The sequence below is a fragment of the Cataglyphis hispanica genome, chromosome 10, assembly GCF_021464435.1.
Source record: "Cataglyphis hispanica isolate Lineage 1 chromosome 10, ULB_Chis1_1.0, whole genome shotgun sequence".
Classification (NCBI taxonomy): domain Eukaryota; kingdom Metazoa; phylum Arthropoda; class Insecta; order Hymenoptera; family Formicidae; genus Cataglyphis; species Cataglyphis hispanica.
In genome coordinates, this window is record NC_065963.1 from 942457 (window position 1) to 966348 (window position 23892).

A 23892-nucleotide genomic window follows, 5' to 3' on the forward strand; every position below is an offset into this window, starting at 1 on the left:
CCGGTTTTTATTGTTTTTCTCTCGCGTATCGCATTGTTTATAAGATCCGCGATATTGGAATCCACTATGGTGCCATGTATAGTTACGAGTTCTCGTCTACCCCAGCTAATCTTAGATGGCGGAATATCGATCAAGTTCTAATAGGGAGCATGCTTTGTCACGATAAATTTTTGGTACGTTGTTGAATATTTCTAATCATTTCGACCGATTGAGCGCGTTTTTTTTTCGAAACTACTATTACTACTGCTACTGTCACCACGCCCGCGATTATAATTAGCGAAGATTATTAAAGTCGACGTTTCCATAAATTCGTTATCGACGTCATCTAAATTCGTTTCTTCGTTCTGCTTGTCGTTACCCTGTATATCATCGCGTAAACGCTTTTCCGCCTCCCGAACAAAGTGAAGATAACATTGGAATACTTCTTTATACAATTTCCATTTCCTTTTGTCTCCATCGACAAGAGATTCAAAATACGCCACATCTCCGCATCGAATTGCGATAAAGGTGTTCCCGGTGTCCGTAAATTATTATTAACATTTTCCGCGCTTGATATTTCTGTATTTTTCTTTGTCGGATTATCAGATAGCATAACGGACGATATTTCCGGTTGCTGCTGCATTCATTGCATTCTCTCGAGATTTTCCATAGAAATCAAAACCATTCTTTTCTCTCTCCATTATTCTAATGTTAATATTTTTCTTTTTTATTATTTTTTTTTCCCGGAAAAGACATGCAGGGTGTATCGAAACAAGTATAGTGTCCTTAAAGGGTCGTATTCCTGGATAAATTCTAAGACGATTTTTCCTTTACGAAAATTTGATTTGAAGCTTAGTTTTTTAATTATAAAAGGAAATAGTGAGCGAATTACGGGATGAGTACGCTGTAGCGCTCGAATCAGCTGAGCGAGCACCTCGCGTAAGCGCTTGCATCGAATAGTAATTTGCGCCGCCCCTACCTATCATATGTACCCGTCCCGTAATTCGCTCACTATTTCCTTTTATAATTTAAAAACTAAGCTTCAGATCAAATTTTCGTAAAGGAAAAATCATCTTAGAATTCATTTAGGAATACGATCCTTTAAGGACACTATACTTGTTTTGATACATCCTGTATATACAGGATTGTTTTTTTTTAGTCACCGATAATCCGGGATAATACAGCACCTAGTATAAAACCAATAAGATAGAGTAAAAAGCTGCCTTGCTACATTAACAGTTTTCTTGTAGCTTTCCAATTACCTTGTTTTACTGCGACACGGCGTAAAATCGTTTTATGTTTGGCTAAGTACTTTTTATCGTTACACCGAAGCGATTCGTTAATTTTGAACGTACTGAAAATGCACTCTTGAATACACCTTAAGCTTATTATCGGCGCGTTCTTTGATTTTTTTTCAAATGGCACAAAGTTTTCAAAAGACATATGTTTTTCTCGATGATAGAACGTTTAGCATTCTTTATCGCTTTATCCGATGTTGAAGACATTAAATTTTTATTACTTTTACTTTTTTTTACCATTGCATTGCAATCACATGACTGACAAGTTGCGAACGCGAATATTGTCCTTTATACATCCTCGCTTCTATTGTTTGATCTACGCGGTATGTAAGCGTAATGCAGAGTATCGTCGGGAAAGATACATGTGCGAAAGCGATGTTCTTCTGGAGTCAATTGTTTCAAATTGAGCAATAAATACCCGTCAGGTCTGATGTAGCGTTGCTTCTTCCATAAATTTTGAATCATCGGGATATATCTGTCGCGCTAGATGCCGAATTTGCACACGATCACGAAGATTTTTGAAAACTACTATGTAATTCGCGTTGAGAGATATGCCGCGTTGTCCGTGTCCTTGATGAAAGAGATTTTGCGAGATGAGTAACGCTGAGATTCTTATGATGACTTCCTTTAGTAAACAGATCTACGATAGCGTCGCACGACAATGATTCCCTTATAAGATCGTCAATTATTACTAATTTTGACGAGAACGGGTCGTTGGAATAATCTTTCGGACACGCTAACTCTTCGCGAAATTCAATTATATTTTTCTTCGATTTTATCAAAACATTATTAACGTAATCTGGTTTTCGTGCTCTTTTCTCTTCTTTTTCACTCGCATTGTAAACGCTGATACGCATCTTACCACTTGGCTTACTAAAATAAACTTTTCTCGAATCGAACATCCATGACGGATAAATATCGACGAAACATTTTTACGAAAATTGTTTTTCCGCATCTGTAGACGATCGTCATCCATGGATGTTTTTATGGATGTCCATTTTGCGAAATAAACGATTTGGCATTTACGCATGCTTTCATAAATATAAGTAACTAACGATACTTAATAACATAAAAAATTCACACATTCGAATATCTTTAATATTGCTCGTGTATGTTAGGAATAAGCTTATCCACGCTCTGGAGACCCCACCGCGGCGGCCGCATGCTCGCGCTAGTGTTTCCCGATCCGCGTACAAGCGGAAAGTACCGCGGCCAATTAGCTGATATGTAGTCACGAAAACGACGCGAATAAGTGTATTCGCGGAGGTGAGCTCGCGCTAGCGTTTTTTGAGCACTGCGGCTTACGAGTTTATATACGGTGCTTATACTAAAAATAAGATGTTCGTTTAATTCGCCGCTATCGTACGATATTAATTTACAATGAAATGTTTTATGTAAGTAAAGAAGTGAAAGTGATATGAGAAAGGGGTAAAATAAAAAATACTCTGGGCTTTTTGAGGTGGAAAAACTTTATATTTAGTGAAAATAATTTTTTTATTTTCTTTTTTTATAAAATTAACAATTACGTTTTTAGTAAAATTATACGCACAATTTCATTAAAGTCAAGCGAAAGTAATTCTTCAAAAACAATGTTAAAATGTACTTCTAAAAATGTTAAATTATCAATTTGTGTTTGCACATTACGTTCAATTTCTTGATAATTGCCTTTAATTGTAAGTCTTATAATTTCGCAATCTATAGTAAGATATGGAAAGTTTCAATTCTATATATTTCATTGATTAAATATTTGGCACACACGTTGACGGTGTCGATGAACTAGCTGAGACAAATGCGCGTTCACGCATTTTATAATATTTTCCAGTCCCTGGAAAGTAGTTTTCTGCATCAGCGACACCATAGGTTTTGCGTTTCTTCGTCGGTGATTGCGACTGCTCCTTCGTCTCGCTTTTATCCGCATGTTCAACATACTCCTTGTACAGCACTATTATACCTCGCGCTCCATAAGCGATGGTGAAGCCGATTGAAATATTATTAATAACAATCGGAATTGGTTTGATTTTTGGATTTTCGTTCAAATACAAACTCACGTGTTCCATACAGGCTTGAAATTGCTCTCACGTGTCGATGTCGAGACAAATTCCGTTAACATAATTGCCTATTAATTTTACAATCGGCGCGAAGCAGCTCTCGTTTATCGCTTGCAAGTCCACATATATCTTCTTAGTGTTGAATGAATTCAGACCATACGTTGTTGATAGCAATGAATAACGCTGCTCGTTTCTTCTACCGTTGCCGCCGATCACGATGTTCATTGTTTCGTTAATATCATATGTAAATGTATGTAGATTTTACAAAAACTGGATACTTCTTTCGCGGCAGCCATTTTTATTTTCTTTTGGAGTGTATGAACATTGATCACAATGACGAATTCTTACAGCAAAGCCAAAATGAAGATTTTGTACGGGCAAACTCAAATGAATAATGATTCGCGTTTTTCTTGCGCTGCTTATATACCAAAATATAAAGAAAAGTGGATATAAAGATTGCTTATGCAACTAAATAATACAAAAATAGTGATTTTCAAACTTGTTCAGCGTGTTAAAAATTACACGAAAAAAAATTTAGAAACATCTAGAAGTTAGATTCATTACAAGGAAAAATTTTTCTAAATGTTAAAAATACACTAAAAATATTCTTAAAAAAATAAGAAATTTATCATCCGCGTAATAAATTCTTATAAATTATATTGTAAAAAGAAAATATTTTATGAATTTTTAATACAAATAACTTTGTCTCTTATATAAAAATTTAAAAAAAGTTTTCACGACAAAGTCTTTACTTTGACACGCTGTAACAAAAACATCTGAGCAATAAAACTAAAACGTCTGCGAATAACGCAATAAAAATAAAAAATATCTTTGTTCACTTTTTTTCGGAAAACGCGATTTTTCGGCGCTTCTTTGATTTTTTCCTAAAAGCTATTTTATAGAAATGTTACATTCAGACTCTCGAAAGGATGAGTCACAAGGAAGGACGCAACAATTATTTTAATTATCCCGAAATCAAACGCCTTGCGACATAAGAATCGAGTCGAGCAAAGTTGAAAGTCTGAAAATCAGGTAAACGACTGTATGAATCGCTATTACGCTGTTTATTCAGATATTCATTCGGTGGTCCTTTTTAGTCAAAGAATTTAATCCTTATTACTCGGGACTAAGTGTTCTTTTATTGGGAACGAGAGAGAGATCAAGAAATATTTAAATTAATTAAACAAAAATATACTAGACGTATCGAAGATACTAGACGTCAGAGTACTAAGCTCAGCAAATACGGGCACTAACCACAATCTGGTACTGGCAAAAATAAGGAAAAACACGTTTAACATCAAAACGAAACCGAGAAAAATAACAGAAAAGCTAAACATGGAATCCATAAGCCTTGAAACAACAAAAAATCTATATCGAAGAAGACTGGAACAAAAAATTGATGGAAACAAAATCCTAGAAATGGATGACGTCATGGGAGAAAATCAGAATAAACATCATGGAAGCAGCTAAGGAAGCCCTCGGCAAAAGGAAGTGCAGCTCGAATGGAAGGTGTAGCAACACGCCCTGGTTCAGAAATTCTGGGAAGAGGTTAGAACTCTGGCGGAAGAGAAGAGGTATCGCTTATCTACAATACCGAAGTAAAACAATCACATATAGGGAATATAAAGAGGACAGAAACAGGGTGAGCAAAGCGATAATACGACAAATCGAACGCGATTTCTGGCAAAAATTCTCAGCAGATATGGAATATAACCTATACAGAACATAGAAAAGAGTATGGAACATGCTAGTATGAGTATGGAGAAATCGAAGGAAACGTTAACGAACTCGTACGAACCACCAGAATTACGGACGAATGGGAGAAACACTTCATGGAACTGTACAAGGATGAGACTAGAAAGGAGGAGACTGACAACGCACGCGAGGAAGAAGAAGAAGAAGCAAGGACACCGCATGACTACACTATTGACACCGAAAAAATACAAAGGACAATAGGTAAATTGAAAAACCGTAAGAATACCCCAGGAATAGATGGGATAACAAACGAACTGATTAAATATGGAGGAAGCTTACTGACGAAGGAATTAAGCATCCTCTTCAATAAAATATTGAGCGCTAAGAAAGTGCCAGCACAGAGGAAGCAGAGCACAATAATACCCATATTAAAAAAGGAACAAAAACAGACACAAAGAATTATCAGTCTCCTAAGTACAATGCAAAAGCTAATGACAAAAATTGTGGCGAGGGAAATAGCACGAACAGGAATAAGCAAAGAACAACAAGGTTTCAAATAAAATAGATTAACAGTGGACACAATATTTATACTACGCTAAGTATCCGAAAAAGCTATAGAGTTCAATAAATCAGTGTTCATGTGCTTTGTGGACCTCAAGCAAGCGTTTGATAGAATAAGACTACAGGATGTGTTACAGCTACTGGGAGCCAGAGGAATAAAATAGTCGCAACGAACAAAGAACTTGACACAAAACGATAAAAACGGGCGTATCTCTTCGCGCATCATACCATGATGATGAAAAAGATTCTATTGGCAAGCGGAATCAGACCGATAGTCTCAGCCTGATCCTATATAATTTGATCATGGACGAAATAATCAAGGAGGTGAAAACAGCTGGAGAAGGAGTCAAGTTAGGCAGAAAAGGAATAAAAATAGTATGTCACGCCGACGATGCAATCATCACATCAGAAGACGAAGACGATCTACAAAGAATGTTATATAAATTTGAGACAACTGCAAAGAAGTTTAACATGATAATTTTGGTGCAAAGGACCGAATCATTTACTATCTCCAAGGGAGACCAGACGATGCGAGTTGGCAGTATACAATCAAAGCGTCAACCAAGTGATGAGATTCAAATATTTAGGAGTAAACATCACAAGTAACAGAAACCTAAGAGAAAAGGTAAAAGACCAAACAACTAAAGCCTCCATAATCTCCGGGTATCTGAGGGATATCATCTGGAGAAATAAATATATCAGCACCAAAAGTAAGATAAGGATATACAAAACTTGTATTAGACCGATAATGACTTATGCGGCGGAGACCAAGGCTGATACCACAACAACCAAACGCATCATGAGAATAACAGAAGTGAAGACGCTACAAGCTATAACAGGAAATACGCTAAAGGATAGGAGAAGGAACGAGGATATAAGACGAGACTGCGAGACTCACAATATGGTGAGGTGGATAAGGACGAGAAGAAGAGAATGGCGAGATCACGTAGATAGAATGGACGATGACAGACTCCCGAAAGTGGTTAAGAGAGGAAGACCAGAAACAGCACGGCGGCCATCAAAACGGTGGTACGAAAGCTGGACATCGACATCACAGGAACAAGTGCTCTGATAAGAGCTACGAGATTAGGAAGAACAGGAAAAAATCCTAGGGGAAGAAGAAGAAAAAACAAAAATATACATTTATTAAATAAGTTGTAACGATCAGTGTCGTTACTAAGGCCTCGCGGACCGTCCACTCGTCCGCAAAAGAGGCCGGCGCTAGGCGTCCCATTAATTCATTATATTGGCGCCGCTGCGGGACGGCGTGCCCATCAGGCGAGCCGCCGCTGGGCGACGCGATCCCCCACTAAGGCGGTGCGAGCCTAAGTAAGGGGAGCCGGCCGGGTATATAAGCCGGCTCGGCACAGCTCGCGGTACCATTCCTGATCTCGATCCTCGGGACGCTTGAAGTCTCAGAACGCTTTCTGACTCTTTGGCTGACCGATCCTGATACAGCTCCTTTTAACCTGGTTTAGGGGACGAGTGCTGTCGTCTTCGGCTGAGTGCTCTTGGCGTCCAGTCCTATCGGTGCAAGGGAGTGCTCTCCTTTACGCCAATCACTTTCGGTCCGGTGGACGAGTGCTCCGTGCCCTGTTGAGTGCTCTATTCGTGATGAAGAGTGCACTCTTGGTCGCCTCCTCGCGATACTGGCGACTTCGACTGTGCGACGACCACGAGTAGCACCCGTTTGATCACGTTAATATTGACCACCGTCCCGTTTGACCACGTTGCGGATAGCCACGTTGATATTGACCACGGACCACGTGCATGGACAGGAAACGCGCGCGCGCACGCGCGCACACACATACACACACAAATACATGGGGTAGGAGTGAAAGGGGGAGGGGGGCTTTGGCCCCCCTTCCGCACCCACCCAGCCGGTAGGCTGAGTGGACCTCGCTTTACAACAACGTGGTCAATCGAGACCGTGATCAATTGTAACGTTGTCAATCGAAACCGTGGTCAATATCAACGTGGTCAATCGGGACCGTGGTCAATGGGGACCGTGGTCAATTGTTATGTGATCAATCGGGACCGTGGTCAATCGGGACCGTGGTCAATCGGGACTGTGGTCAATTGCAACCGCGGTCAATCGGGACCGTGGTCAACCGGGACCGTGGTCAATCGGGATCGTGTTTAATTGCAATGTGGTCAATATCGACGTCGCTATTCGCAACGTGGTCAATCGGGACCGTGGTTAAGCGGGATGCTCCCGATGATCACCGGTGGTCCGCGACTGGGAGCCTTAGGCTCCATCCGATGTATATTCCGCGCCTTTTGTAAATATCCCGCATAGTTCGTAAGTCTGTTATTCCAAGCAGAGAGTCTCGTGCCCGCTCGTGACGCCAGGAACAGCACGCTCTCCGGCGCCTAGTCCTTTTCAGGATAAGTCACAAAGCACGCCGGCTAGTCCCTAGTCTTTTTCAGGATAGGCCGCCGAGCAGTGCAAATCCTCGGCTCCGGACATCACGTCCTGGCACTGTTTTCCGTAAGCGTATTAAGTGTACGGATTTGATTCGGCAACTCCGATTTTGTTATTAATCGATTCCGTTCCCTTACTTATATTTCTCCGATACCGTTAGCACTAGGCGATTCCGTTCTTTTGTTCTTTAGTTTAAATTCCGCGATTCTAATGTTACAAACCCGGATTCCGTTTTTACAAATTGTATTCGCGAGTTTCGAGAACCTTCTGTTCATTGGCAGATTTTATTTTCATCGTTGTATGATATATTCACAGAAATAAACTATTGTTATTTGTTGGCCAAATCGAGTGTGTTTGCGTGAATTTGCGAGCCTGAGTCTCTTCCTTCTCCCGAATCCTGAAACCGACGAGCCGATCCGTGGCGTCGAATAAACTAGTTCGTTATATGGCGCCCGAAAAGGGACTCGACTGTTGTAGAATGCGCTCGCAGGTCGCACCTTGTTGTCTTGGATTTACGACGTAAGGTTCAAATAATCGCGCAATTAACTGATCGCGGTCTCAACCCTGCCGGAACCCTAGACGTATTATGCCGAAAGCTGCGGGACCACATTGTTAGCCGAGATGGCTACAAAGGAAGTACTGAAGGTCAGCGAGGACCGATTTACCAGCGCTAGCACTACGCCTGAACTTCCAGAAGAGAGCCCTTTCAAGGGGCTCAATCAGATTAGCCCATCTGATTTTATCTGAAGATTAGCACATCTTGCCATTTCGATGGCAAAGATCCCTTGGCTTTCCTCGAACGACTAGAGGAGTTGAGCACGTCATATGAGATAGAGGAAATATATCTATTATTGGGATTACCCGAGTTTCTAAGAGGGGACGTCCTGCTATGGTATCGGAATGGCCGAGGTGATTGGGCTGCCTGTGCAGATTTTTGCCGGGATTTCAGAGCCTATTGCTACGCGGCTACCAGCTGCAAATGCGGCAGGAGATTCATGGCCGCCGCCAGAAATCTGGAGAGACGATTGATAAGTATGCCACGTCCGTGCTTAAGATGATGCGGCGCGCCGGGGGGTACACTACCCAAGAAAAGATAAATCAGTTGTACATTAACACGGACCCGGAAATCCAGTTACACGTTCGCTACGAAGACGTTGTAAGCATGGGCGATCTCTGCAGTCGTATTGCCGTTTTCGAGGATATAGAACAAAGGCGAGACCATGGCCATCGGTCAACCGAAACGACGACTTTGGTAGCCGCCACTACGACCGCGTCACCTGTTGCTGGAGCTGCAAACAACGAGGGCACACGCGCCTCGAATGTAAACGACCCGCCAGGAAATTCTGTTCTCGCTGTGGGAAAGGCGGGGTGTCGACCCGAGATTGCCACCCGCCGTCGGGAAACGGCGAACGTGTCGGAAATCGGCCATCGACTGACCCGCCGCTTTAAGTTAATTTATACTCCCCGGCCACACATGCAGATAGACACTTTGGGGCGGACCCTCTGGGCTTTTCTCGATTCAGAGTCCGAGGTGTCCTTTATTAATACCGACATGGCTGAGCTAGCCAGTAGAGTTGACCGATCATCCCGACCGACCAATGGACATATTCGCTTTGCTAACGGCATTCGAACACCAGTCACCGAGGAGTTGTAATTACCATTGGGGGAGGAGGGGAGGGGCGTGAAACACATCTTCCAGGTTCTGCCGGATCTTGGCAGCCCGGTTCTGATCAAAATTGCAGATCACGATGTCGCCGCCACCTCGTGTCGCCGTATCAATTAAATGGAACCGAACAGCCACCATAGAGGGCGATATATCTCTAGGAATCAGTCCCCGATCATTGGAAGAAGACCAGAGGCTCCAGGAATTTTTACGCGATGAACTGCAATAATTCGACGCAGTGCGCGAGCCGACCAATCGGATTACGCACCAGATCCGATTAAAACCAGGGAGCCCGATTAAGCAGAGGTATCGGTCGCGGAATTCCGCGATGCAGGCAGTGATTAACTCCGAGGTGGATCGTATGCTCGAAGCCGGAGTAATCGAGCCGTCGGCAAATGCGTGGAACGCAGTGGTGTTGGTGAAAAAGAAAGACGGCACTTACCGGTTTTGCATAGATTACTGAAAGCTAAAACAGGTCTCGGAAAAGAACGCATATCCTCTGCCGCACATAATCGTCACCCTCGATAAGTTTCGAGGAGCCCGATACCTGTCTACATTAGACCTGAAGGAAAGCTATTGGCAAATGTCGCTTGACCTGGGTAGCTGCCTTGCCATCGCCTTTACCATACCGGGCAGGGAACTCTTACAATTTCGAATCATGCCGTTTGGGTTCCACTCCGCCCCAGCCATCTTTCAGCGGCTACTATATAGTATACTGGGGCCTGAGTAAGAACCCCACGTGTTGGTATACTTAGACGACATTATCGTCGTCAACTGGACGTTCGAAGACAACCTCGCACACTTAACAGAAGTGTTCCGTCGCTTACGAGAGGCGGTATAATCGAGTCAGCCGAGTTTTGAGGGTTACGAGGTCGACCTACCAATTTTCTGGACTACCGGATACAGCAAAGAAAGCTGTTTCACCACGTTTAAGTTTTATAGAAAGTGTATCTATATGGTGTACGTTTCGAACGTGTACGTGTATTCGAAATCACTTCAACAGCCGAAATATCGATATCTGAAGAATTTGTTGACATCGATCGACGAAATTGGTTATTTTACATTTTCCAACAATAGTGATGTCATTCCGCAGAACGAGGCCAATCCAAACTCGATCTTTGTGTTCGACGTGGTATGTGATAAGCAAGATTTTTCAGTGGGTCGGTACTCGAGCGTCGACTGCTTTTATCTCTGTCAGACGTACGCGAGAATATCTAAACATCTGATACGCGACAACGCGAATCTGCTGATCTTGTTCGAACAAAATGGCACCAACCTGAAATACGTGTACAACGATCACGTGAGTACCAATATGTCGTACGATAACTTTTGCAACGTTGTGTCGCGGTTGTTGGCAGCACAAGTACGGATTCATAGTATTAGACAAAGACAGCTCGCTTAACAAAGGTAGATACAGAAAAGGATTTAATGTGTTCGCGATACCGCAAAGCGGTTAGCCGATACATCGTCGTGATGAAACGTGAAAAATCGATGCTCCGTCGACATGGCTAGGAGCAAGGATATTCGCGAGCGTGAGAAGAATTGCGAGAACGAGCGAATCGATTCGCAAGAAACCTCGCGCTTTAAAAACCAGTAAGATCGAGGAGGATATCGTGTTGGACAGACACTTTAGACCTCTCATCGAACCGTTAAAAAAGATTGTCGACAACTCTAGTTCGATCGTGGTAAAGAATGAGCCGCAGAGTAACGTCGACGCGGTGATAGAACCGTTATCCATCCAAAAGCGTGAGGAGGATGCGACACCGAAAAAGAGAGAAAAATACTATCTGACGTCTGGTCGATTTACCGCATAAATCGAAACGATTGGACGCTCCACGGAGTGAACCACCGATAACCTCTACACCGTCCGCAACAACGAGAATCGTACAACCTATGATGCCCGAATTACTCGCGAGCGAAGATGTTTTCGAAACCACGAACGACTCGCTGGTGACGTCCTTTCAAAATCAGTTACAAACGCTGGAAAGTCAAGAAATGTTGCGAAATCAGTTAGGTTCACTGGGTCAAAAATCTGGCCTATCTTGAGCGGTGATCAAAATAGCGGTATAAACAACGTGTTTGGTGTTTATCTCGGTCAAGATGGAATGATGTTCAGTAATAAACCTTTTGATGTGGACAAGGAGGATTGCATAATTATTGACAGCGTTCGATACATCGGCACACCTGGTCTTTATGAGTTGATCCTCAAGAGAACCCCCGATGACGTCATCTATACGGAAGATGATAAGCAAACGTACAAGAGCATGCTGTTGACAACAAGTGCGCATAAAGACAATCACGATGCGCACGGTCGCATACGGGGCAACAGGGGATACAAGTATAAAGAAATAATCGCACCGTTGATGTCGATCGAATCAAAAAAGAAAAAATCTGGAAAAGGAATTTATTTGTCCAAGTGAGCGGTATTTAAGTAAACGATGCGTATTTTCTTACATGTTCAAGAGCTACTGTGTCCGAAATTATTGTGTCCAAATGCACTGTGTCCAATTGAACCGTGTACAAAATCTCGTGTCCATTTGCACCGTGTCTAATTGTGCCGCTCCCGTGAAAAGTTACATGCGCGAAAACGCTTAATGCATTGCTATGGATTATGACGCGAGGTCGCGCAAGATTTGTCGTGTAGCGCAACCTAAAGTTGATACCGACGCCGTCAACAAATATGTGGATCAGTGAGTTAAATGTGAGTTAAAAGTTGAGGAATCAACAGAAAGAGTCAGACGAGAAGTTTACTGCGTACGAGTAGGACATGCGAGCGTTACAAATTGTGATAAACGAGCTTCAGCCTGCGAATATCGTTAGAGTAGAAAACGAGTAACGAACGCTAACAACGTCAACGAAACGTCAACAAACAACAATGGACAGCAACAAACGGTCCAAGATTGGCTACAACGGACGGCAACGAACGTCAACGAACGGCTCAGGAACGGCTGTCGGATCGTTATCGAACGACTCAAGAACGGCTCAGGAATAGCTACCAAACTGCTCAAGAACGGTTCAGGAACGGCTAACGGATCGCTATCGCCATACGGAGGATAAAGAACCGTTATTGAACGATGATAAACGGAAATAAACGGTTATTCTATTTTCGATGGTTAAAAAAAGTTTGGGATATAAATCATAATGTAATTTCTTTTCACATATTACGCGTCGACCAGTCGCATCGCTAAAAACATGACATCATTAAAATCTAATAAAAATATCGAGAAGCTACGACTCGTCAAAGAACTGCATGCTCCAGCAAGAAGAAATTTTCCCCGAAGATGTTTCGTAGTGCGGGGTTACGATGACCTATTGCAGGCTGACATCGTCGAGATGCGCCCGTACTCGCGTTTTAACAGAGGCCATCACTATATACTTATCGTCATCGATATGCTGAGCAAGTACGCGTATCCGTGCCGCTCAAGAGTAAAGGTGGAAGCGAGACGGCTGATGCTATCGCTAAGATAATTCGAGATAGCAAGAGGTGCCCGAGAAATATGCAAACTGATATGGGGAAAGAATTTTACAAATTGACGTGCAACGCCTCATGAAGAAACATGACATCTATCATTATTCCACGTATTCGGTGTTGAAGGCATCAGTCGTCGAACAATTTAATCGCACGCTGAAAAACGATATGTGGAAGATGTTTACGCTCAACGGAACTTACAAGTGGGTGAATGAGTTGCCGCGATCCGTGTCGGATTACAATGCGCGCAAACATCGAACAATCGGTATGCGCCCCGTCAACATTACCCTCGCGCTAACCGAAAGACTTTTGGCTACGGTGTACTGCGCGATAAAAATCGCGGGTCTGGTAAAATTCAAAGTAGGTGACTCGGTTCGCGTTAGCAAATATAAAACGATTTTCGAGAAAGGTTATACACCGAATTGGATCACCGAGGTGTTTAAAATCGTTAAAGTGCAGCGTACGAATCCCGTAACATATCTACTCGGGGACAATCGCGGAAAATCTATTGCTGGAGCGTTCTACGAGAATGAGTTGCGTCGCGCGAATTATCAGAACGTGTATCTCGTGGAGAAAGTACTGCGCAGGAAGGGTGACGAGATTTACGTGAAATGGATGGGATTTGATGGATCGCATAATTCTTACATACACAAGGACAATGTCGTTTAATTAATACAAACTGTATTTATTTCAACATATGAAAAATATGTAATACATATAAAATATCTAAAGTATATAAAAATATAATATATATTTTATATATTTTATATATTAAAATATATTAAGATATAAAATATAAAAGAGAAAAAAGATAGATATTTATTTTTCTTATTTTCCTATTGATAAGTTGATACATACATACATGCATTACATTATGCTACATTATATTATATTTTATAAAGGTAGATAATGTCTCCCTGGTAACGTGTCGGTCGTTTCGGATACAATATATTGCTCATCATATCATCGGATTTAGAGTAATTTTTGTCTCGCGGATGGTATATACTTCGTGTAATTTTGACCTGATGTACGATTGTTGACTCGTCATTTCAATCTCTTCGTTCAAACAGCGCGCGTAATCGTTAAACGTTAATCTTGCAACGACATTATTCTTGACGGCTTTAACCTTTTTCGTATCCTATTTACCATCTACTCGCAACGTGTATTTTTTCTCTAAGTCCAATGAATTCGATCATGATCGCGTCATTATTTTCGTCTTTCATTAAATCCGATGCTTTTTTATTTACAAGCGGTATATCGTACGCGTTGTTAGCCGGATGTCTTCCCGCTTACCGGGAGGTTTATCGCGTGTCGGGCAAAACAGTAGGTCAGCGTGTGCATCGTGAAGATGTTGTGGATACTCGATATCGACTTCGAGAATGTAGCCGGTAAGCGAATTGATGATGATCAAAACTTGATACGTCGTCGACCCATTGAAAATCGGCATAGGGCAATAGTTGACACATTGCTCATCCGTACAAATTATTGAGTCAAAGTACATTAAATATGGTAAAGGTTTCGATGGATCGTACGACTGCATGTACTTATTATTAGCATGCGCGTATCTGCCGGAACTCAAACCGCCGCATATTCCCCGTTCGATAAACATAACCATGTCGATAGCAGTAAGTAATTCGAACGTAATATTTGTATGTTTCAACATGGCATTCCACGTGTATCCGGGAAGAATAAAATAATACGCGGGGTCGAGGCCATAATTTTTAATGCAACTTTCGCTGAAATTTTCAAAAATATCTGCTAATAACCAGACATCTGTTTTTAAATACAGATCGCTGTATTCGCCTAGCGTTCAAATGGAGAACAGCTTCCAGACAGTCTCGGCGTGGACGTAATCGCTCTTGGACAGTGTCACCGGTCAAAGAACTGTGAAATGAGTCGCGCGATGGTAAACACGTATCTTCCAGCCTGTCGACGCAGTCAATATATTTGTACGGAAAGATGTCCTTCCGTGTTAATAAATTGAAATTGTCTTCTTGTACATTTTAAAATTTCAATTTTAAAATTTTGAGTTTGTCTTTATTTAAAAAAGATGCCAATTTGTCAAGACTAGCTGAAAGAAATTTATATAAATCTGTAAAATTTAATATAATTTTTTTCTTCTGCAAGTTTAACATTTTTTGTAAAAGCTATATATTTTTCTTTCGTTATCGGCAGTAACTCGAATCTCCCTTTGAACACTGTAGCTATTTCTTTGATAATGAAATGTAAATCATAACCGGATAAATTATGAAAAAACTATTGGAATGTAAAAAGAGTTCTTATAATTTAAATTGCAATTTGAATGCGCGGGACCTCGGTACCGTCCGGTCAGATGGCAATGATCGCGTAATCGTCCGGCGCGAATGGTTTCTCGCAAATGTGACAATGCGTTGCGCTGTTAAATTTTTCCCATTTTTTTCGCATTTACCATGGGAACATTCGTAGTTAAAATAATCTTTACGCTATGCGCTAAATTTTTAAGTTGTTCGACAAACCATGAAACGCAATCGGTATTATGGCGAGAATGATACGCGGATAATGTGTCATCGTACGCGCAGTGTATATAATAAGCTAAATACGTGATGATGTTGGTAGTTCTTTCTTCCTCCGTCTTCTTCAAAACGCACTCCATGTCGGTATATACAAAAGGAAGCCGCTCTTTTCTGTTGTAATTGTTGAACTCGAGCCACTTGTCGTTTTCGTTCGGTAAACGGATGGCACACTTATTCATTTCTTGGCAGTCCACCGTATGCGATTGTAATTTATTCTCCGATTCAAAGTAGTGTAAACATCTGTAAAAAAGGAATAATTAATTTTTCATTTGTATACATTTAATAAAAATGTAATATATAAAATATATAAAATATACGTACCGATCGCAAATGTATTGTCTTCGTTTGCCACAACTCAATTGCGAGCTCATGAGCCGGGATAAATTCTTGATCCACGCAAAATGTCCGATGTTGTTGTCCTGTGAATCCTGCACGTATAGCAAATTGACATGTTTATCTCTCTAACTCACTTAAGCCTGTTCTACAATACGTCGTAATCGCAGTCGGATGTTGCTAGTTGCTAGTTGTATGTTGTATGTCGGATATAATTATGATATGCTATTCTACAATTGAGTCGCAAATCGGAACAAGTATTTAAGGTTATATAACAATGGAAATTAAAATGTTGGAAGTTTATTTAAATTTGTTATCAGTTTGGACGCAAATTACAAAAATTAGATTACGTTTAAGAAAAAGACATAAATTAATAAGAAGGTGGTGAGTAAAACCACATATTTCTGTAAATATGAGACAAAATTTTGGTGCTCATCAAATATTATTTATATATTTTCGAGTGAATGATCATGAGGAATTCTTTAAACTTGTAAGAATATCAGTTCAACAATTTGCATGATCTTCTAAAACCAAATTTACGAAAAAGAAGTCAAAGGAAGCCTTTACCAACAGAGAACATATTGCGGTAACATTGAGGTTAGTCTATTGATTACATTCTATTGCAAATATTATTAATAGTTTACATATATTTTATTTCTTAAAAAATTTTATCACAAATTTAAATTTATTTCAGCTTTCTTGCTCATGGAAATAGTGTTACTACTACTTCTTTATTTTTTCGGATTGGAAGATCAACTCTGTATAGTATTATTCCTGCAGTATGTAATGCTATATGGAAAGTGTTGCAACCTACATATCTCCAATGTCCACAAGAAGAGAATAAATGGATAAAAATCGCAGATAATTTCAATAATATGTGGTATTTTCCAAATTGTATTGCGGCAATTGATGAAAAACATTGTTGCATACAAGCTCCACCAAATTCACACAGTGCTTTTCATAACTATAAGAGTCATTTTAGTCTTGTATTAATGACTATTGTGAATTCTTATTATCATTTTATTTGGGTTGACATTGGAGATTATGGTAAATTTAATTCACATAATCATCATGAGTAAAATATGTTTTAAAGAAAAAAGAATTGTGAAAAATATATACGTGTTTATATTATAGGTTCTCTGAATGATGCCGGAATCTGGTCAAATACTGCAATGAAACAAGCATTTGAAAACAATACAATATCTGTGCCACAAGCACGTTGTTTACCTAATACAAATTGTCCATTGCCGTTTTCTATTGTTGGGGATGAAGGTTTTCCACTCAAAACGTATATAATGCGTTCATATGCAAAAAGAAATTTACAAAGTAATGATCAAAAAGTGTTTAATTATCGATTATCAAGATCACGCTGAGTTGTCAAAAATACTTTGTAACGACCTGTGTCGTTACGAGAGCCTCGCGGACCGTCCACCCGTCCGCAGAAGAGGCCGGCGCTTAGCGCCCCACAAATTTTCATATAGCCGCGCCGTTGCGAGGCGGCGAGCCCATCGTATGAGTCGCCGCTGGGCCATGCGATCCCCCACTAGGGCGGCGCGAGCCTAAGTAAGGGAAGCCGGCCGGGTATATAAGCCGGCTCGACACGACTCTCGGCACCAGTCCTGGTCCCGATCCTCGGGACACTCGAAGCCTCAGAGCGCTCTCTGAGACTCCAGTTGACCGATCCTTATCCCGTTCCTTCGACCTGGTCCAGGAGACGAGTGCTCTCGTCTTCGGCCGAGTGCTCTCGGCGTCCAGTCCTGTTGGTGCGAGGGAGTGCTCTCCCTCACACCAACTACCTCCGGTCCGGGGGACGAGTGCTCTCGTACCCTGTCGAGTGCTCTCGACGACCGGCGTTGTCCGCGACGAAGAGTGCTCTCTTCGTCGCCTCCTCGCGATACCGACGTCTTCGCGCACCGTGCAACGACCACCGGTGGTCCGCGACCGGGAGCCTTAAGCTCCGTCCGATTGACTCCGCGCCCGCGTCTCTTGTATATACCACGCGTAGTCCCTAAGCCGTCTATATTAAGTAGAGAGCCGGTGCCCGCTCGTGACGCCAGGAACAGCATCTCCGGCGCTCAGTCCTTTTCAGGATAAGTCGCCTAGCGCGCCGGTGGGTCCCTAGTCCTTTTCAGGATAGACCGCCGAGCAGTGCAACTCCTCGGATCCGGACGTCACGTCCTGGCACGGGTTCGCCGTTAAGAGTACGGATTCGACGCGGCCGCCACGATTTTTGTAGCCGATCCCATTCTCTTATTTCATGTGACGATTCCTCTTATATTAATTTTACCGTTTCTGTTAGTATAGGCCGATCTCGGTTGTTTACTCCCTCAGTTAAGTCCGCCATATTCTAGCATTAGAAACCCGGGCTGCGTGCCCAAATTGTATTCGCGCGTCCTAAGCGTAACGGCCAATTCTATTGTACCATATGTTTGCACGAATAAATCTTTATTATTTGTTGGCCAAATCGAGTGTGTAATTTGCGAGCCCGAGTCTCTTCCTTCTCCCGAATCCTGGAACCGGCGAGCCGATCCGTGGCGTCGGGAAGGGTAGATCGTTACAACTTTTGGCATTCTTGGCACGATGGCGAATATTACAAAAATCTTTAGCTCTGAAATTAAATATTGCAGAGAAAATTGTGCAAGTTATAACTTGTTTGCATAATTATATTATGAGTACCAACTTACAAAATAATTCTTATTTCAATGAAAGAATGATAGATCGAGAAATAGCTGATGGTGAGATAATAGCAGGAAGTTGGCGAAATGAAATTGAAGAAAATGGTTTTATGAATCCTGTAGGACGAGTTGGTGCTAATATTGGTACGGCTGCTGCTATGAGACAACGCGAAACTCTCGCTCGATATTTTGTTTCAGAGGAAGGCAGCATTCCATATCAATGGCAATATATATGATGTATAAATTATATAAGTTAATATAAGTTAATATAAGTTAATATAATATATAAATTATATATATGATGTATATAATATAATATAAGAAATGTATATAATATAGAGAGATTCAATTTTTTATTTATAATAAATCTAGTTTTTTAAATACAAGTTTTGTCTTTACTTACGACGTTAAATGTCTTCTTGTAAAAATAATAAAAATTGCATTTAAAGTTATTGTAATTCTTTTATTAATAATAATTAATTGTATGTCTTATCAATACGTATAAAAATATTTAATAAAATAATAATAATATTGTTTGGAAAATATATTTTTAAGTAATATATATTTTTTAAGTAATATACATATCACAAGTAATATTTATACTATTTGATTGAAACTTAAAATATAAAATAAAATATAAAGTATAAAAAAATTTTGGATAATATATATAATATCACACATCATTATTATATATAATATCACATATACATATAAGCATAGCTTCTAATTATCTAACTTATAAAATATCATAGTTAATAGTAGAAAACATTAAAAGTAATAAATAATACTCAAAATATTATTAATTTGTTACAAACTAAGTCTACGATATTATAAAAATACTTTGATAAAAAATATTAACACAATGTTTTTAATAATATAAAATATTAAAATGAAAAATATAATATAATACAAAATATAATATAAGAAATATATTAATATAGCATAAAATATAGCATAAAGTAATATATCATAATATAGCATAATATATATAAAAATATATAAAATAATATAGCATAAAATAACATAACATAAAAATATAGCATAAAATATAGCATAAAAATCTCATCATGTTGCTAAAGAAATTAAAGTTATTGCTTTCTTTTGAAACGTAAAAAATACCGTAGTTATATATATCGAAAACTATTTCTATTTTAATTATTGTCTCTTTTTTCTTTTGAATTATTTGAAGAACTTCTATAAGGCATTGTGTTTTATTTCTAGGAGGAACATATTGTAATCCTTCTTTTATGGCGGACATATAATGTTCCATTTTTAGTGTCTTTTTTATTATAGATATGAAATAATACTGCCATAGCCGCAGATATTTCTTTACTTGCCGCTGCCAAATTGTCATCAATTTGATCGGCTTTGTTCTTCCGTTTTGCAAATTTATCCATTTCCGGTGTTATTTTTTTAAAACGTTTTGATGTAAGTGGATTTTTAAAATTTATCAAATTGAAACTCGTGCTTGATTCCGAAAATTGGATACTGCTAGTACTACTACAGCTAGAAAGTCTAGCAGACTTATTTAAAATCTCGCTATCAGTTATAATAGGTTCTTCATTTTCAATATTTAATGATAATCTGTTCTCTAAAAATATAATATTTATGTATAATATATATCAACAATAATATTAAATGTAATAATACTTTTTTTCTTTAATGTATTATCTTCTATTGATTGTCCACTAGACAGAGCAGCGACCCTGATCACGCAAAACACACATTGTCATTAGACTGCACGTTTATCATCGCTCTTTTCAACATTATTTCTCGCGGTAATTTTACATGACATTGTAAAATTACAAAATTGACACGCACGTATTGGATTATACTTGTTTATGTTTATAGTTAAATCAAATATTCGCGACAAAGTCCAGCTGCTGTCGCGTTTTTGAAATATTTCGATGCTAGAATGGACTCGATAACGCACTGCTCGTACCATTCGCATAAATCAGACGTGCGAAATATTCGTATTTCTGCTTTTATTTACGCGCTTCTCACCTGTCACAAACTCGCCGTTGAACACAGTATTCTGTTTCACATTAAAATGTTTTTTCATCACGTTTTGCACATGCTCGAGCACAATGTCTTTGATGTCCTCGAGAAATTGACGCGGTTCGATATAATTTATGTTAATCACTGCACCGGTCAATACGCAGTTTTTGAACGCGGTATTGATCTCTCGCCAAACGAGTCTTTCCGCATTATTGTTACCACTATAATCATTACCACTAGGTATAAACTGTCTTTGTAATCGTCTTTACAAACCCTCAAGTCGTGCGATTCTGGCCACCAAAGATTGTCAAACTTTGATCGACAGTCGCAGACGCTTGATGCGATTGCTTTCTTCGAGCTGTTTGATAAATTCTTTGCATCGCTGTGCCTACGCGAAATATTCGCCCAAGGTAATGATTTGATGCGATAACTTCAACAGGTCGCGTTCAGTTTGCTCAGGATGTTCCATGTCTATATTGAACACTTAGCACACAACACAGTATCCGCTGTACCTCTTTCAATCAATATACCGATTGTAAGCTTTCAAATCGTATACTGCGGTTTTAGCATCTTTTGTTCTTCATTATATATTTCATTCGGCTACGGATCATGTGTGAATTAATGTGTCGTTCTTCTCCTTATCTTTTGTTTAGAAATCCTAGGCTTTCTATGCAGCCTCAGAGTTTGAATATCTGATTTGTCCGTTTATCATTCGCGTCCACGCGGTTTTAAGTTTCTAATGTTCGAGAGTTTTCTATCACCGCGGTATCTATTTTGTTTATATTATTTATAACTTATAGCAGCCAGGACATCGGCGCTCGCTTCTTACAGAGGTAGATTAAATATCACAATCGCGCCATACCCCCTCCCCCTAATACTGCACAAAAATTCCCAACATTCAGATCGCACGCGCAATATACGCTATTTGTTTATAATAAATATAAATTATAATAGTCGAACATTGGCGCTCGTCTTTGTATATATGCACCGGTCATAAATATGTCCGCTCCCGCGATACGCATCCCCTGCCTGCGCGACGTCAGACCCCCGCGCCGACAAATTCCCCGCGCGGTTTCCCCTCGACCCGCGACCGTCAGACGACCTGCGTTAGAACCCGCATATATACTCTACTAATTGTCTAGTGTCAATTGATTTGATATATATTTATGCCCAATGTGAAAAAAGAATTTGCAAGATTATTATCATCAATATATCAATATAATATGCATTATTATCATTATCAATATATTAATATGACATATAATGCGACCTGGGCACGTCAAGTATTTGTATGTCGCTTTTATCCTTTTCGTTTCTATTTAATGTTATAGCCCAAAATTAGCTATAACTATTATTATCGTTAATCTTAAATATTTAATAATCTTAAATATTAGTAGATAAGATAGGTCGATTCTAACTCAGTTTGTTTTAAGACCCGGTAGTAAGAGTGAGAGTGACAGCCGTATAAAGAAGGGAGATAAAAGGATATCACAGCAGGGAAGTGTCGGCACGGGGGAACAACAGGGGGAGTACGTAGGGCGAGACAGGTATGGGGGTGCACGGGGTGGAGCGCGCAGGTCGGAGGACGATGGCGCGGTTTCGTTATCGGCGCGGCTTAGAGCGCGTGATTTGGAGGCGGGGAGCGGGGGATGAGTTGGCGGGCGCCGCGGCGTCGGTTGAGTCGATTGGGGAGTTATGGGAAGAATATGTTTTGCGAGGAGGTTGGTTGGAGAGGCGTCGGGGCGAGGACGGGGGAGATGGGCGAGAACGAGCTCGCGGTTAGAGCGCGCGATGACGCGGCACGCGCGTCGAGGAAACGAGCCATCTTGTTGTCGGTGTAGGCGGTCAAACAGTTCAAGGACGTAACGAGGCAGTTGACGCAATGTTCTAGGTGCAATATGTATAGAACGATGTTTCTCGATATAGCCAGTCGAGTCTTGGGCGTCTCGAGACAAAGAATTCGGAGATTGTTCAGTCTGCCGAATCGAAGCGTCAATTGACCGATGTATATCGGCGCCGGGGAACGAGTCTCGACGCGCTCGTCGGATTGAAAGTACGACGCAAGCGTGGATCGTAGATCGAGCAGCTCTTTCCACGTATTCGATGTTAGCGAGATCTCCTTGCCGTGATTATCTCCGAGAACGATTTCCAGGAACGAGGGTCGACTGACATTAATGCAGATTTCCAGATGATAATATCCTGTTTTCGTTAATGAGTAGCGTCTTCCCAAGATTCTGAGAGGTCGCGCGATCGCGTCGTTCTCGCAGTTTCTCGGTGTCCGATCGCGATCTAGCCTAAAAAAGTAAACGCGAATAATTAGGGAGAGAAGCGATAAGAACGATAAAAGATATTAGTTCGAGCGCTGTTACTTTCGATATCCTTACCCGTTATCCTCGCGATTTCGATCGACGAGTCACGATCGATCCTCGAAGGAGTGCTGCTGCGGCAGCAGTCCCATCGTCCCGTACATCTCCATTCGTTGTTACGTTCGCGAGCTTCGTCGTTGGTAATGAGACGCTTAACGGTGAAACGGCCTTTATATATTCGAGTCGAAATCACCCTTTCTTTTTCGCGCCTTTGTATTCTATTCTTAAATAGTTTACGGGAAGTCGCTTTCATCGTCCTCGTCGGATCTATCGCGACGTTGAGGCGATAGACGCGGCTGAGAAGATCCCGCAATTGCCGCAGTAACCCGTTCGTGGGGCATTCGATACCGAGAACACGAAGGTCGAAGGGACCCGCCGAGGTCACGATGTTCGAGAATTCGTTGAATGCGTAGAATTGACGTTTAGCGAAGAAGTACAGATTACCGTCGATGTATCGGAAGGCCGACGTTATCGCGGATAGTATTCCGGGAAATATATCTTTTAACGGAGCGTGTTTAACGACCGTCATGCGGCATTCGTCGATCTCTGCTACTTTGTCGTCGTCGTAGATAGCGTAGGTTCGTCCCGAGTGCGTGTTTATCGCGGCGTTGATCTTAGCGTCTCGGGAAATCCGATACTGTGAAGGGATTTAGGCTAACCTGGTTTCGATCTAAAACTGGGATATTCCGCGAGATAGATCTTATCGCCCGCGAATAGCGCGAGATCGCCCGAGGGTCTTCGATATGCGGCGAATAGACGCGTGAATTTTTTCGGGAGAAACGTCGCGTATTCCGTTATCGTCATGGGCCTACCGTAGCGTTTCTCAGTTA

General features: G+C 40.8%; 2 protein-coding genes across 2 annotated transcripts in view; one reads left to right on the forward strand and one right to left on the reverse strand.

The window, feature by feature from the left end:
* LOC126852472 (matrilysin-like) overlaps positions 1 to 23892 on the reverse strand; it is a 57438-nt gene that overhangs the window by 33021 nt on the left and 525 nt on the right. The window lies entirely within an intron of this gene.
* LOC126852299 (uncharacterized) lies at positions 16899 to 17396 on the forward strand. Its single transcript, XM_050596963.1, has 2 exons — positions 16899 to 17070; positions 17158 to 17396. Exons 1-2 carry the CDS (start codon positions 16899 to 16901, stop codon positions 17394 to 17396), a joined length of 411 nt encoding a protein of 136 aa, XP_050452920.1.